At 38.8% G+C, this 17,351-nt stretch overlaps 1 protein-coding gene across 1 annotated transcript in view; it reads left to right on the top strand.

Moving 5' to 3' along the window:
• Nucleotides 1-17,351, top strand: part of LOC133759164 (mitochondrial adenyl nucleotide antiporter SLC25A24-like) — a 53,719-nt gene that overhangs the window by 25,645 nt on the left and 10,723 nt on the right. Inside the window, exon 9 of the mRNA XM_062190116.1 lies at nucleotides 6,899-7,040. Coding sequence (XP_062046100.1) covers nucleotides 6,899-7,040 — 142 coding nt within the window. The remainder of the gene's footprint in view (nucleotides 1-6,898; nucleotides 7,041-17,351) is intronic.

Raw genomic sequence — 17,351 nt, 5'->3', positions numbered from 1 at the left:
CTCCTAAAACTTCCCTCCCACCCACAACCCTCCCCTTTCCTGCTCCCTCTCCCCTTCCAATCACATCATGATTCATTTTCAATTCTCTTTATATACAAAAGATCAGTTTAGTATAAATTAGGTAACGATTTCAACAGTTTACCCCCATATAGCAACACAAAGTGAAAAAAAAATACTGTTGGAGTACTAGTTATAGCATTAAATAACAGTGTACAGCTCATTAAAGGCAGAGGTCCTACATAATATTTTTTTAAAAATTAATTAATTTTCTATGCCATTTCCAATTTAACACCAGGTTTTTTTTTTCCATTTCCAATTATCTTTATATACAGAAGATCGATTCAGTATATAATTAGTAAAGATCTCATCAGTTTGTATCCACGCAGAAACACGAAGTGTAAAAATACTGTTTCAGTACTAGTTATAGCATCACTGCACATTAGACAACACATTAAGGACAGATCCCACATGGGATGTAAGTACACAGTGACTCCTGTTGCTGACTTAACAATTTGATACTCCTGTTCATGGCGTCAGTAATCTCCCTAGGCTCTAGTCATGAGTTGCCAGGGCTATGGAAGCCTTTAGGGTTCGCTGACTTTGATCTTATTTAGATAGGGTTACAGTCAAAGTGGAAGTTTTCTCCTCCCTTCAGAGAAAGGTACCTCCTTCTTTGATGGCCCCGTTCTTTCCACTGGGATCTCACTAACAGAAATCTTTCATTTAGGTCTTCTTCTTTTTTTCTTTTCCATGGTATCTTGGCTTTCCATGCCTACAATACTCTCATGGGCTCTTCAGCCAGATCCGAATGCCTTAAGGGCTGATTCTGAGGCCAGAGTGTTGTTTAGGACATCTGCCATTCTATGAGTCTGCTGTGTATCCCACTTCCCATGCTGGATCTTTCTCTCCCTTTTTGATTCTATCAGTTAGTGTTAGCAGACAGTAGTCTTGTTTGTGTGACTCTTTGTTTCTTAGACCTATCCAAGCCATCGAATGTGAACTGAAATTGATCACTTGGACTAGTGAGATGGCATTGGTACATGCCACCTTGATGGGATTGTATTGGAATCCCCTGGCACATTTCTAACTCCATCATTTGGGGCAAGACTGATTGTGCATGTCCCAAATTGTGCATCTCCTCCCTCTCTTTTTCCACTCTTAGATTTAACAGGGATCACTTTTCAGTTAAAATTTAAAGACCTAAGAATAATTGTGTGTTAATTACAGAGTTCAACCACTAGTACTAGAACAACAACAACAACAACAAATACTAAAAAGGATAAAGTATTACATTGTACATCTAGAGTCAGGACAAAAGCTGATCAGGTCATTGTTTCTTATAGTGTCCATTTCACTTCAACAGGTTTCCCCTTTGGTGCTCAGTTGTCGCCAATCAGGGAAAACAAATGATATTTGTCTCTTTGGGACTGGCTTAATTCACTCAGCATGATGCTTTCCAGATCCCTCCATCTTATTGCAAATGACTGAGTTTCATTGTTCCTTACTGCTGTATAGTATTCTATGGAGTACATGTCCCATAATTTCTTTATCCAGTCTACTGTTGATGGGCATTTGGGTTGGTTCCAGGTCTTAGTTATTGTGAATTGGGCTGCAATAAACATTAATGTGCAGATGGCTTTTTTATTAGCCAAATTAATTTCCTTTGGGTAAATTCCAAGGAGTGGGATGGCTGGGTTGTATGGTAGGGTTATGTTCAGGTTTCTGAGGAATCTCCAGACTGACTTCCATAGTGGCCTAACCAGTTTGCATTCCCACCAACAGTGGGTTAGTGTCCCTTTTTCCCCACATCCTCTCCAGCATCTATTGTTGGTAGATTTCTGGATGTGAGCCATTCTCACTGGGGTGAGGTGAAACCTCATTGTGGTTTTGATTTGCATTTCTCTGATTGCTAGTGATCTTGAACATTTTTTCATGTGTCTGTTGGCCATTTGGATTTCATCTTTTGAAAAATGTCTATTGAGGTCCTTGGCCCATCTCTTCAGTGGGTTGTTTGTTCTGTTGTTGTGGATTTTCTTGATTTCTTTGTAGATTCTGGTTATCAACCCTCAAGGTGTTTTTGTTCTGGGTTTCCTTGTGAATGATTTTTGGTAATTCTGGTGATCTCTAAATCAATTATAGTCATTTGATTCTCAAAAATCAAACAAAGAAACAAAAAAAAAGAGAAGAATGAAAGTGAAATATAATACAAAAATAATTATAACCTATTTCCATGTTATTGGTATACAGTTTCACTTTAGGGATTCCCTGTCGCTGATTTTGATGGACTGTTGAACATGGCCATCCTTATCTAACGCCCTCTGTCTTTGGTAGTCCTGAATACCTTCCACCCTACCATACTTACTTCATTGATTGTCTTGATAACCTTGTCAAAAATCAGTTGACCATAACTGTAAGAGTTTATTTCTGGTTTCTCAATCCTATTCCACTCATCTACATACCAATTCTTATGCCAATACTTCACTCTTCTTGATTACTGTAGGTTTGTACTAAGTTTTGAAACTGGGTCCTGTGAAACCTGAAGAATGATTTTTCATTTTTCAGCTCTTTTGTGTTTCTTACATTTCCATATGGACTTTAGGATCAACTGATTTTAGAAGTTTTAAAACAGTGGAAAAATATGAAATAATACTTCAATATGTTTGCAGAATAAGGGAAGTATGCTGTCATTCTAGGGAAAACTTAAGGATTCACTCAAGCTTTGATGATTACAAATTTCAAATGAGACAAATCATTTTAGTTTGTTTAGTTTTTCAGCCATGTTTAGCTACAAGGGACTGAGTATGGAGTAAGCAGAGCTAGTTTTAAGTCGAGTGATTCTAATCATGCCAACACAATGAAAACAGAAAAAAGTAAACAGGAGATTGTAAGGGAATAATAGGACCTATTTCTTGAGGTTTTATGAGTATTAATTTATGTGAAATGATTAGATATGCCCTTGCATGTGAAAAGTGCTATGTATATGTGAAATATCATCACCATCATCATCATCATCAATTTCTCCTCAGAGATACTATCTCTCTTTCCTGCTGAGGTTGACTATTTTACTGACTCTTGATCCACATCTTTGCTCCATCAATATCCCCTTTTCTCAGATGGTGATCACCTTCAGGTCTCTTTTGCAAAATTAAACATGGCAATACACAAGTTTTTTCTCTGTTACTCCATCAAGTGTCTACCATCAATTTTTCATTTGTTTACTTCCCTCCAAAGGATGTGAGTATCATCTATACTTTATTTACTCTGTTTATTCTTTCCTTAACCTACTGTAGTCTGATTTCTAATCTTTGATCTGCTGTTGAAGACTTAAATAAAAGTCCTAAGTGAGTCTGACAATTAGCCAAGTTTGGGAGACATTAAATGAGGAAATCTTTAAAAGCAGTGTATTAGTTTGCAAGGTCTGCCTTAACAAAATACCACAGCCTGGTCAGCTTAAACAGCAGGAACTTCTTTTCTCACAGTTCTGGATGGTAGAATTCTTTTTTTTTTTTTTTTTTTTTTTTGACAGGCAGAGTGGACAGTGAGAGAGAGAAAGAGACAGGGAGAAAGGTCTTCCTTTACCGTTGGGTCACCCTCTAATGGCGCTGCGGCTAGCATACTGCGCTGATCCGAAGCCAGGAGCCAGGTGCTTTTCCTGGTCTCCCATGCGGGTGCAGGGCCCAAGCACTTGGGCCATCCTCCACTGCATTCGCGGGCAACAGCAGAGAGCTGGCCTGGAAGAGGGGCAACTGGGACAGAATTCGGCGCCCCGACCAGGACTAGAACCCAGGGTACCGGTGCCACAGGTGGAGGATTAGCCTATTGAGCCGCGGCGCCGGCCTGGATGGTAGAATTCTAAGATTACGAGGTTGGCATGTTTGATTTTGAGATATCTCTCCTTGGCTAGCAGATGGCCACCCTCTCACTCTGTCCTCACATGGTCTTTTCTCTGTGTACATGTGTGTCTTCATCTAATTTCCTCTTCTCATAAAGACACCAGTCGCATTGCATTAGATCACATCTTAAACACCTCATTTTATCTTAAAATACAGTTTCTAAATATAGTTACATTCTGAGAGGAGGCTGGTTAGGAATTCAACATAAGAGTTTGGGGAGGATACAATTTCTTTTAAAAGATTTATTTCTTATTTATTTCAAAGGCTTGAAAGGCAGAATTGGGGAAGAGAGAGAGTCAGTCTTCCATCCACTGGTTCACTCTCCAAATGGCTGTAATAGCTGGCCAGGCCAAAGCTTCTTCTGGGTCTCCTACGTGGATACAGGGGCCCAAGCACTTGGGCCATCTTCTGCTGCTTTCCCAGGCACATTAGCAGGGATCTGGATCAGAAGTGGAGCAGCTAGGACAGGAACTGGTGCCGTGCTGGCATCACAGGCAGTAGCTTTACCCTCTGTGCCACAGCACCAACCCTTGGGAGGACACAGTTTGACTCATAACAAGTAGTCAGTGGCTTTATCGAACATTTTTATTATTTAAAGTTTTTAAATTTACCATTTTCCACTTTATTTGAAAGGCATAGAGGCAGAGAAAGAGACAAAGATCTTCCATCTGCTGATTTATTCCCCAAATACCTGCAAAAACTGCTACTGGGCCAGGCTGAAGCCAGGAGCCCAGAACTCAATCTGGGTCTCCTACATGGGTGACAGGGACACAAGTACTTGAGTCATAACTTGCTGCCTCTCATGGTGTGTATTAACAGGAAGCTGGAATCAGAACTCAGGTTCTCTGATACAGAAGCAAGTGTCCCACATGGCATCTTAACCACTGTGCCAAATGCCTACCCTTTCAATGTGGTAAGCCTGGGCTTCAGCAGAAGTCAGCTTGTGAAGAGCCCTGGCAGCTCTGCCAAGAGTTGGATCACTGGAAATGGACCTGCCCTGGAGTCGAAGGATGCCCAGGTCAGAGCCACAGATCCTATTGGCTCCAAGCTGAAAAGCCCTTCACTCAGCCCAACTTCCAAAGTGACCACTGCAGTTGAGGGGACAGCCAAGTAGGGTCAGCAACATTGCAGGCAGAACTGTAAATTTCTTGTTAGAGATGCCACCTGCCTTTACCTGGCCAGCTCTCCTCCCAGCCCAGCCAAGTAATGAAAGTCAACAGAGTGCCTTCCCCTAGGAGGTTCACACCTCCCTTAGGATATACCCCATGTGAAGAGATAGATAGGTCTGGGCCTCTGAATTTACAAGGCCTAAAGCCCACCAGATTATTATCAAGCCCCTTCTATCAGGTTCTATTTGCCTCTCAATCAGAAAACTTAATTGTAGCTTAGACAGCACCTTTCTTAGCTCCTCTAATAATGACTCTGTCCTTTGTTCTAGACCCTGTCTAGTGCACTTGGGCCTCATTCCTTTGTAATCATAACCTCTACTCTACCACCAATGGCTCTACTCCCAACCTGTGTGTACTGATGGTCCTCTTCCCCACTTAATGCTGTATAATTGTTCAGACCTGGTTAAGGCCACTCTTAGGATCATTGGTTACTATCCTCAACCTGTCTTTTATGACCTTGTCTAAATATGATCAGAGTCGGGGAACTTGGAAGGCTTCCATAGCCTTGGCAACTCATGACGACAGCCTAGGGTGGTTACTGGCGCCATAAACTAGAGTGTCAATTTGTTGGGTCAACAACAGGAGCCACTGTGCGCTTGCTCCTGATGTGGGATCTCTGTCCTTAATGTACTGTACATTTTGATTTAATGCTATAACTAGTACTCAAACAGTATGTTTCACTTTGTGTTTCTATGTGGGTGCAAACTGTTGAAGTATTTATACTAAATTGATCTTCTGTATATAAATAGAATTGAAAATGAATCTTGATGTGAATGGAAAGGGAGAGGGAGCGGGAGAGGGGAGGGTTGCGGGTGGGAGGGAAATTATGGGAAGGGGAAGCCATTGTAATCCATAAGCTGTATACTGGAAATTTATATTCATTAAATAAAAGTTAAAAAAAAAAAAACAACTATTTTGGTATTTAAAAACCAATTTAACCATGCAGCTAAATCATTGCCTGCAGACTTGGGAGTGGGAGGGAGGAAGTCCTTGTGACCGCTTCTGAGGGTCTATGAAGTCTAAAGTATTTTTTTAATTCTAAGATGTTATTTACCTTTGTCAATCTCATTTTCTTTTAAGCATGGGGTTTTCCCAGGGGCACATCATTGTTCTAATGGCTGATAATGCATTCTTGTGTATAGTATTTTTTCTGTTTCAATATCTAATATGATATTTAACATTGATAGATACAACCCATCTGAACAAAACTTTGGGTGTCCTAAATAATTTTTATGAGTGTAAAGGGATCCTGAAACAAAATATTGCTCTTAGGGGAAATGCAGTCTGACAAGTTAAGCTTCCCTAAATGTAGACAATCAGAACTTTGGTGAACCAGGGCAGGTCGTCAGTTTCCATCACTAAGGTTGTCTTACTTATGGTTCTTTGTACACAGAGAACACCTCTGGATAATTCTAATTGCTAGGCTGGTATTCAGGAAAAGAGGTAAGATTTAGGCCATTTGAGTCCTTGAAATAGTGGAGGTTTTACTAATTGCCTTAAATTAGACTAAAAATGGGTGGTTTATAAATGCATAAAAGATTTTTAAAAGCTTGTGGAGAATAGAATTAAAAGATAAGTTTGTTTTGGTGCAAAGAATGGAAATCCAGGCATAGTTTTTTCATAACCTACGTTTGTCACATACTTTTGCACACCCTTGTGTATCCTAAGGCTCTCGCTACTTTGGACCAGATTGCGGCATTCTGTATTTGATACTTTCTGCTATAATGTGACACAGAAGATAAGAATTTATGCCTAGGGCGAGAGAGATATTAATTTTTTATTATTTTGGTTTATCTTGTAGTTGTTAAAGTGTGTTATTACTTTGTTCTCTGTCAGCTTTTGAGGACTCGTTGGCTAAATACTCAAGTGGAAGACCCTGAGTTGGTGACTTTGCTGGGATGTAGTGCCTTGTCTAACTTCTGTGGTCAGATTGTCAGCTACCCCCTCTTCCTAGTGAGAACTAACATGCAGGTTCAAGGTGAGTTTTTGTGAGAAGGATGACAGTGTAAAAAACCCTACATGGCCTAGGGATTTTGTTTCCATTTTCTGCTCTAAAGACAGTCTTAGAATCCTTCTCATTTTCATCACTCAGTGCTAGCTCTCTTGAGAAGACAAAACTAGGAAATTCTTCTCATATGAGTGGTAATGGTGCTATTTATTTCAAATTGAGTTTCAGAAATCAAATTTGAATTTTAGAACAACATAAAGATGCAATACAGCGCTTTCAGTGGTTATGTGTGGCTACACTGCAGAAGTCCTATCCTTTTTTAAAGTTTTTCATTTTATTTGAAAGAAATGCGAGATTGAGAGAGAGAGAAGGAGAGAGGGAGGGAGGGAAGAAGGGCAAGGGAGGAGAAGAGAGATCTATCTGCTGGTTCACTGTCCAAATGACTGCAAGAACTGGGGCTGGGTCAAGTGGAAGCCAACAGCCTGGAACTCCATCCTGGTCTCACTCATGGGTGACAGGGGCCCAAGCACCTGGGGTATCCTCTGCTGCCCTTTTAGGCATGATAACAGGGAGCCGGATCGGAAGCAGAGTTAGCAGGACTCGTACTAGCACTCTGATACAGGATGCTGTTGTTGCAAGAGGCAGCTTAATCCACTGCACCATAATGCCAACCACATACAGTTTATTCTTAACCCACAGTTCATAAGATTGTGATTATAAGGGAGTCAAAATTTCAATATCCTCAAAATGACTTTAAAACTTTTTTACAACATGAGATGCAATGAGTCTATTTTGCTTAGAAAGAATTCAATAAAATATTTGCTGATAATTAGCAAAAAATGTTATTGAAGTCCAAAAAAGTATATTCTGTCTTTCACTTCAGTTGGTGGTGGTGGGGGGGCATTGTGGCACATTGGGTTAAGCTGCAGCTTGGGATGCCTGCATCCCATATTGGAGCGCCTAGTTCTAGTCTCCATGCTTCTGATCCAGCTTCCTGCCAATGTGCCTGGGAGATAGCAGGTGACGGCCCAAATACATGGGTCCCTGCTATCTACATGGGAGATCTGAATGAAGTTCCTGTTTCTTGGCTTCATTCTGACCCCACTGTGACTGTTGCAGCCATTTGAAGAGTGAAGATCTCTCTCTGTCTCGCCTCTCTTTCTGTCATTATGCCTTTCAAGCAAAGAAATCTTTTAAAATTTATAAAAATTTATGGCCTTTGATTGCAGGAATTTTTACAAATGTAAACACCTATGTAACTAACTACCATAGTACATTTCCATCATTCCAGAGTGGTCCCAGGCAATGAACACGCTCGACCCAATGTAATTATTATTCTTTTATCACCATCAGTAAACAAGTTTACCTGTTCTTGTAAGCTATGTAGATTCTTGAAAAGCCATGTGTGTTTTTGCGTGTAGTCTTTGCCATATAGTAGTCTCTTATATGGGTACCTCACTTTAATTATCCAATGTACTGTTGATGGATATCTGGTATGTTTCCAGTTTGGGGCTATTATGAATAAAACTGCTATGAACATTCATGTACTTGTCTTTTGGAAAACATAAGCATCATATATCTCAGGTGAATATACCAGGAGAAGAACTGTTGAATCATATAGTCAACATATATTAAGATTTAGTAGATATTGCCAAATTCATTTTCCCAAGTGCTAATACTGATTTACACTGTAATTGCAATGTGTAAGAGTTCCAGCTGCTCTACATCTTTGCCAGCCTCCTTACTGTATATCTTTTAATTTAGGCTTTCTCATGATTTTATAATAACATCTCATCATGGCTTTAATATACATTTTTTGCTGAATAATATTGTTGAACACTTCTTTATGTGCTTTTTAAGATTTGGATGTCCTTTCCTGTAAAGGGCCTGACCAGATGTTTTGCTCATTAAAAAAACTAGACTGTTTATCTTTTTTTTTTTCTTTCTGATTTGTAAGCATTTTTTTTTTTTACCTAGAAACCCTTATTTTAAGGTATACAAACTTCATGCATTTCATATGTATAAATTTAGGAACATAGTGATTCATCCCACCTTTTTCTCACTCCTGCCTGCACTCCCACCCTTCTTCCTCCTCCCTTTCCTATTCCCATTCTTATTTTTTATGAGGATCCATTTTCAATTATTTTTCCCATGTAGTTATGAATTGATCCAACATGATTCTCTTACCATTGACTTTTTTGGTAAATCAGATTATTTCACATATGTTGGCCTGTTTCTGACTTCTCTACTGTGTTCTTTAACTATTTGTTGATCCTCTCAGCATTCAATTGTCTTAAGTACTATAGTTTTTTATAAGACATCTTTATATCAGGTATTATAAGGCCTCCAATGTTCTAAAGGATTATTTTTACAATTCGTATTTCTTTGACTTTATGCAAATTTAAGAAAGGATTTATTTACTTATTTGAAAGAGAGAACCATCTGCTGGTTCACTCCCCAAATGGCCGCAACAGCCGGGCTGGCTCAGCCCAAAGCCAGAAGCTTGGAATTCCATCTTGGTCTCCCATGTGGGTGGTAGGAGCTCAAGTACTTGGACCATCTTCTGCTGCCTTCCCAGTGCATTAACAGTTGGTTGGATTGGAAGTAGAGCAGCCAGGACCAACTAACTGGCCAGCACTCATGTGGGATTCCAGATTAATCTGCTGTGCCACAATGCTGGCCCTTATGTAAATTTTTTTGCCTGTGCAGGTTTTAAGATCATCTTGTCAATGCACACAAAAAATATTCTTTTGAGGTTTTGAAATTGTTTTGAATCTATAGATAAAATTGGGAATAATTTATATTCTAAAAAAATCTATGAATATGATATATCCTACCATTTTCTTACATCTTATTTAATGTCTTCTAATAATGGTTTATAGTTTTCAGTGTAGAGATGGAGTAATTTTTTGTTAGGTGTTTTTTTTGGTGATTAATTTTTTTTGTTGTTATAATAAATGGATTTACCCAAAATTCATTTTCTAGGTGCTTTTCCCCCCAGCTTTTAGAAATGTATTTGAGTCTAGAACACTGATCTTCACACTTTGCTAAAAGTGTATATTAATTATAATAGTTTATCTGCCTTTTTAAATTTTTACATATACAATCTTACCTTCTGTGAAGAATGACAGTTTGCTTTCTTCCTTTCCAGGCTTTAAACTTCCTACTTCTTTTTCTCACCTCATGGCACTGGCTAGGACCTCCAGTGCAATGTTGTAATGATAATGGGCAAAGGGATATATTTATCTCCTTCATATTCACAGGAAAATTGTTTAATAATTCACCATGGAGTAAGATGTTTGCAGTAGACTTCTTTTTTAAAGATTTATTTTATTATTTATTTGAAAGTCAGAGTTACACAGAGAGAAGAAAGGCAGAGAGAGAGAGAGAAAGAGAGAGAGAGTTCACTCCCCAAATGGTCTCTTCCAGGTCTCCCACACGGGTGCAGGGGCCCAAGCATTTGGGCCATCTTCCACTGCTTTCCCAGGCCACAGCAGAGACCTGGATGGGAAGAGGAGCAGCCAGGACTAGAACTGGTGCCCATATGGGATGCTGGCGCTTCAGGCCAGGGCGTTAACCTGCTGTGCCACAGCGCCGGCCCCTGCAGTGGGCTTTTGGAATATACACCTCATCAAGTAAAGATGGCCTCTTGTAGTCCTAGTCCATGGGAACAATCATGATTACATATTGAATTTTATCAAATACTTTCCTTATATCTATTATAATAATACTATAATTTTCTCTGTGACTGTATTGATTTGTAAGTGTTAAAACTACCTTTTAATTCTGGAAAAAAATTCCATTAAGTCATGTTTCATTATAATTTTATATATTGTTGGACTTGACGGATAATATTTTGTTAGGAATTTTGCATTTATATTCATGAGAAATTTGGGTTGTAGTTTTCTTTTCTTATAGTGATGCCAGTTTTTTGGTATTAAGGTTATATCAATTCCATAAAATGAGTTAGGAAATATTTCCACTTTTTCTACTCTTTGGAAGAATTTGTGTACAATTGGTATTTTTTTCTTAAATATTGGGAAGAATTCACCAGTAAAACAATTTGCGCTTGGATGTTTTTGATGAAAGGCTTTAAATTAAAGATTTGAGTTTGTAAAAGCAGAACAGACTTCAAGTCTTTTAAGACTGTGTAGGCTTTCTACTTCTTTGGGAAATTCTGAGATAGTGTGTTTTTCAAAGAATTTGCTCATTTCAACTAAAATGTGTAAGTTTATCAGAATACAGTCATTCATAATTTTCTTTTATTGTACATTTAATGATTGTAGATTTTATAATGATGTTTCCTTTTTCATTTCTGATATTAATGATTTGTTCCTCTTAGTTTGGTTAGTTTATTTGTTGTTTGTTGATTTTTCTCTATTGTAATTATACATTTGTTTTCTACTTCATTGATTTATGTTCTTCATTATTATTATTATTTTTTTCTATCTGATTTTCTGAGTTGGAAGCTGAGAACAAGGGTTGCAAACTTATGGCATGTGGGTCAAATCTAACCTGTCACCTGTTTGTATATGGGTGCTGGTTTGAAACCTGACTACTTCACTTCTTTTTTTTTTTTTTGACAGGAAGAGTGGATAGTGAGAGAGAGAGAGACAGAGAGAAAGGTCTTCCTTTTTGCCGTTGGTTCACCCTCCAATGGCCGCTGTGGCCAGCGCATCTCGCTGAGACAAAGCCAGGAGCCAGGTGCTTCTCCTGGTCTCCCATGCGGGTGCAGGGCCCAAGGACTTGGGCCATCCTCCACTGCCTTCCCAGGCCATAGCAGAGAGCTGGCCTGGAAGAGGGGCAACTGGGATAGAATCCAGCGCCCCAACTGGGACTAGAACCTGGTGTGCCAGCGCCGCATGGCTTAGGATTAGCCTGTTAAGCCATGGCGCCAGCCATGACTACTTCACTTCTGATCCAGCTCCTGGCTAATGCACCTGGGAAAGCAGTGGAAGGTGGTCCAAGTCCTTGAGCCCCTGCACTTAGGTGGGAGACCTGGAGGAAGCTCCTGGCTCCTGGCTTCAGATTAGCCCAGTTCTGGCTGTTGTGGTTATTTGGGGAGTGAACCAGAGAATGGAAGACTTCTGTTTCTCTCTGCCTCTGCCTCTCTGTAACTCTGCCTTTCAAACAAATACATAAAATCTTAAAAAAAAAAGACATTTAATTAAACAGAGTTGAGTGCCAAAGTGTCATCCATAAGATTTCCTGCTAATTGCAAAGAGGAAAACATATTTTTATAGTAGAAACAATGGGTGATTATCATGCTAAGTTATTAAACTTAACATTGATAACAGAAAAAAAACCCTAACATCATGTGCCTCCTGATGTAGTATAATATGAAGTACATAGCATCTCCTATGGAAGTATTGCCAAGAATATTTTACTGGCATCATACCTTTATACCTATAGGAAAAAAGGATGTAGGAACAAGTTAAATGATACCATTAAGAAACAATCAGACAAATCCAGAATGTGAAATATAGTATAAGAAAGTTGGCCAAGACTCTTAAAAAATCATTTTCATGGGAAAAAAAAGATGTTGGTAGTAAGGGACTAGTACTAGTCTTTTTTTCCCCCCTTTTTAAGATTTACTTGAAAGGCAGAGTTACAAAGTGAGAGGGAGAAATCCACAGAGAGAAATCTTTTATCTGCTGGTTCACTCCCCAAATGACCACAACAGCCAGGGCTGGGCCAAGCCAAAGTCAGGACCCTGGAACCTCATCCAGGTCTCCAACATGGGTGGCAGGGAGTCCAAGTATTTGAACCATAATCTTCTGCTTTCTCAGGTACATTAGCAAGGAGCTGGTCTGAGTTGGAGAAGCCAGGACTTAAACTGGCACTCAGATAGGAGATACTGGTGTTCAGGCAGAGGCTTAACCTGTTGTACCACAGCACCATCCCCGTGGTGCTAGTCTTAATTAAAAGAACAGAGAAAAATAACAACCAAATGCAATGAAGAATTTTGTTTGGATCTTAATTTGAAAACAAATCTGTTTATAGTGATGTTTGTTTTATTTGGAACATCTGGGAAAATTTGAATAACAACTGATACTTGATGGTATAAAGAATTAATTTTCTAAGATGTAATTATGTTGTGATTATGTAGGTTAATGTCCTCTTTTTGGTGTATTTAATGTTAAGTGTCATGATGTATGTAGCTTGTTGTCAAATTGCTCATACATATGTGAAATTGATCTTATACACACACACACACACACGTTAGGAGAGAGAAAGACAATAACTATGGAAAATACCAAATGTGAAATCTAGGTGGTGAGTATACAAATAATCAATGGGCTATTCTTCCTGGAGTTTACAATTTTCATAATAAATTGGTGAAAAATCAGTGGGAAAAATAGATTCAACATCAGAAAAAAGTAAGCTTGCTTCATATTGCTTTACAAAGTCATACAGACTGAAGGGAGGGAATGTTCATGTCTGATTAAAAGTTACATAAAGTAATGAAACATTCTTCAAGGAATTCCATGGCAAGTACATATTTTTTTAAATTGTCAAGTTACTTTCTTTAGACTTTAGAAGAATTTGTAAGGGGGTGGGAGGAGACAGGAAATGTTTAGACTAAAACAAACAGTGAAAGGTATACTTTTCAATTCTCTACTTGTTTTTACTCAATTTAACTACATCAGTTTTGGGAATGTAATAACGAGGATTAGATAGAATGTTGTCAGGTACTGTGCCATTGGTGATACAAAGCTTTTGAGTGAGCAAAAATAAGACATTGGTCTCTGCTCTTATGGGATTGATAGTCTAGTAGGAAAGATAGATATTAATTAAATATTTACAGAAATACAGAGTTGCAAAATGTGGTAAGAGCCACAAAGAAGTAAGGTTCTCAGAGTGCCAAGAGAGATATCTGAGGCAGTATAGAAAGACTCTTGGGGAAGTACTGTTTGAAGTGAGAACTGAAGGCTGATGTAGAATTAAATTTTTAAAGAGGCAGGATTGGACTCCTGGCTGTGGCTATTGACTCCAGTTTCCTCCTAATTTGGACTCTGGAGGATAGCAGTGATGACCCAAGAGGTTGGGTTCCTGGCCAAATGTGGAAGACCTGGATTGAGTTCCTGGCTTCAGCCTGGCCCAGCCCCAGTCACTGCAGGCATTTGGGAAGTAAACCAGTGGATGGGAGCTTTTTCTTCCCTACTCTGTCTCTATCTCTCTGCCTCTCAAATAAAAACAAAAATAAATTTGTAAGTGTAGGAGAAAAGCTGTTACAATAGTCCAGGCAAGATATGGTGGTAGTTTGGAGATTGGAGGGTTGGGTGGATGTGGAGATAAGTGGATTTGAGAGATATTTATGTATGCATTTTCATTTATTTGAAAGGTGGAGAGAGAGGGAGAGAGAGAGGGAGAGAGGGGGAGGAGGAGGGGAGGGAGAGTGGGAAGGGGAGGGGGAGAGGGAGAGAGAAAATGAATGAAGAGAGTTGGATCTTCCATCCATGGTTCACTTCCCGAATGCCCTCAACAGTCAGGGCTATGACAGACTGAAGACAGGAGCCAAGAACTCAACTCAGGTCATTCAAATGGGTGGCAGGGACCAAAGTACTTGAGCCATCACATCATGCCTTCCATGGTATGTATTAGCAGGAAGTTGGAATCAGACAGCGCTGGGAGTTGAATCCAGGCACTCCACTGTGGGATGCAAGTGGTATCTTAACCACTGCATCAAACACCTACCCCTGAGGGATATTTAGAGGGTAAAACTGCATGATGAAAGGGGAATGTCATGAATGCATTCTAGGTTTTCAGTTTCAAAAGTTAGATAAATCATGGAGCCATTTCCCGAGAAAAGAAATATTAAATGAGAAACATATTTGATTTGTTTTTGAGATGGAATATTCCTAAGACATGAAATGTTGAATAAAGGTACCTCCATGTGTCTAGGGAATTTTTTTTAATGTTAAGGTCTACAATAATTATAAGTAAATCTTACAACTAGTGGGCAGATTTTGTTCCTAAAAGGAAAAACAATGAAGTAGTAGTGTTACTTCTATCACAATCACTAATTATATGCTATGTTGGACCAGATAAATTCTGTTGGGGCTGCTTCTAAGAGAATTTAATTAATAATATTTCATTATCTATTATAGCATGTTAGTCAGTGCTTGAAAGAAAGCTAAAATATCATATTTACCTAGAACATTATGTTGTATATATATGTATAGCAACATTACATGGTACCACATACATATAATTCTAATGTGTCATTTAAAAAATCAAATACATTTTAAAGAAATGAAAAAGAAAGCTAAAATGTAAATTAATTGTTTATTTCCTTTCCTTTCATTCTCTACCTGTACTAGGAGTCCCCAAGCTAAATATGATCAGCTGCTTTTCTGAAATTTATAAAAGGAGTGGAGTGACAGGATTTTTCAGAGGCATGACTCCAAATTTCTTAAAATTGCTTCCTTCAGTATGTATAAACTGTGTGGTTTATGAGTCAATAAAACCATTCCTTGGAATATTTTAGAAATGAAATCTTAAATTGTTTTCTATTTGCTTATAATCATAAATTAATCTTTTTCCTTAAATTCCAAGAGTATTTATGAAAAGATGTTATATCCATTTTATAAAAAGATAAACAAGTTAGACTTAAATATTGAATTTTAATTTTATGTAAGCAACAGTTATAGATTATGTATGCATCAAAATTATAAATATTCATAATATCTATTCAAGTTTCTTTAAATTTTAATTAGCACAGAACTATGTATTTAAGTTTCTATTACTGAATATAATCTAATTATATGACCTAATATAATTTTATGTTACACAGTTGAATGATTTTGAAACTTTTCAGAACTTTCTACTTTAAGATTTTATTTATTTATTTGACAGGTAGAGTTACAGACAGTGAGAGGGAGAGGCAGAGAGAAAGGTCTTCCTTCCGTTGGTTCACTCCCCAGATGGCCACAACAGCCCGAGCTGCACTGATCAAGAGCCAGGAGCTTCCTCCCGGTCTCCCATGCGGGTGCAGGGGCCCATTCACTTGGGCCATCTTCCACTGCTATCCCAAGCCATAGTAGAGAGCTGGATCAGAAGAGGGGCAGCTGGGACTAGAACTGGCGCCCACATGGGATGCCAGCACCGCAGGTGGAGGATTAACCTACTGCGCCACAGTGCCAGCCCCAGAACTGTCTATTTTAAAAAGCTACTGTGGCCAGGGAGTGCAGTGGAGGATGGCCCAAGTCCTTGGGCCCTGCACCCCATGGGAGACCAGGAGAAGCACCTGGCTCCTGCCATCGGATCAGCGCAGTGTGCTGGCCGCAGCGCGCCTACCGCAGCGGCCATTGGAGGGTGAAGCAACGGTAAAAAGGAAAACCTTTCTCTCTGTCTCTCTCTCTCACTGTCCACTCTGCCTGTCAAAAACTAAAAAAAAAAAAAAAAAAAAAAAAAAAAGCTACCATTTCAAAGCTTTAAGTGCATAATTTAAATCTATTTGAAAGCATTACAAGAAAATTAACACATTTAAAATTATAATTAATAGCAAAACATTGGAGTTTGAGCCTCTTTTTTTCCTTTGTCTAAGCTAAACAAAATATGGAAGCTCCTAAACAGAATTTCATGGCGTCAGAACACTTCGGTCTCCTACGAATGTTGTGAATGGAGTAATAGTGATCTAGTGCTCCTTTACCTAGAATGCTTATTTGTAGATACGGACTTGCTCATGTTATTCTCCTTTTGAATATTAAAAACATTACAAGAAAGCCACCAAGTGATACGTTTTAGAAAAATTTAAGAACTCTTGTACTTTAAATCTGTGTGTGTTTTTTTAAGGCAGGAAAACTAATTAACTAGTTCCTCATATTTATTCTTTACTTTATTTTGCTTTTAAGTTGTTAGATTTTAATAAAGAAACACTGATTTGAACTAGCTTTTGTAATACTAAGCTTATATGAAGGATGAATAGTAAAGTATTTTTGCCACTTATTTTTTCTTCATTTTAAGAATACAATATATGAGTAGCAAATATGGCATAGGTCGGAAATATTGTGATGTGTTTTCCATATTCTTGGGTTTTGGGAAGTGTTCTGATTTCAAAATTTTTTGACTGGGGCTGGCGCTGTGGCACAGAAGATTAAGCCTTCACCTGTAGTGTCAGCATCCTACATGGTTGCCCATTCAAATCCCAGTTGCTCCACTTCTGATCCACATCCCTGCTAATGTGCCAGGGAAAGCAACAGAAGATGGTCCAAGTGTTTGGACCCTTGTACCCATGTGGGAGACTCAGATGAAACTCCTGGCTCCTGTCTTTGGCCTGGCCCAGCCTTGTCCATTGTGGCCATTTGCGGAGTGAACCAGCAGATGCAGATCTCCCTT

This window comes from Lepus europaeus, chromosome 5, assembly GCF_033115175.1.
Source record: "Lepus europaeus isolate LE1 chromosome 5, mLepTim1.pri, whole genome shotgun sequence".
In the NCBI taxonomy this organism is placed as follows: domain Eukaryota; kingdom Metazoa; phylum Chordata; class Mammalia; order Lagomorpha; family Leporidae; genus Lepus; species Lepus europaeus.
This window is presented reverse-complemented; position numbering and strand designations above follow the sequence as displayed.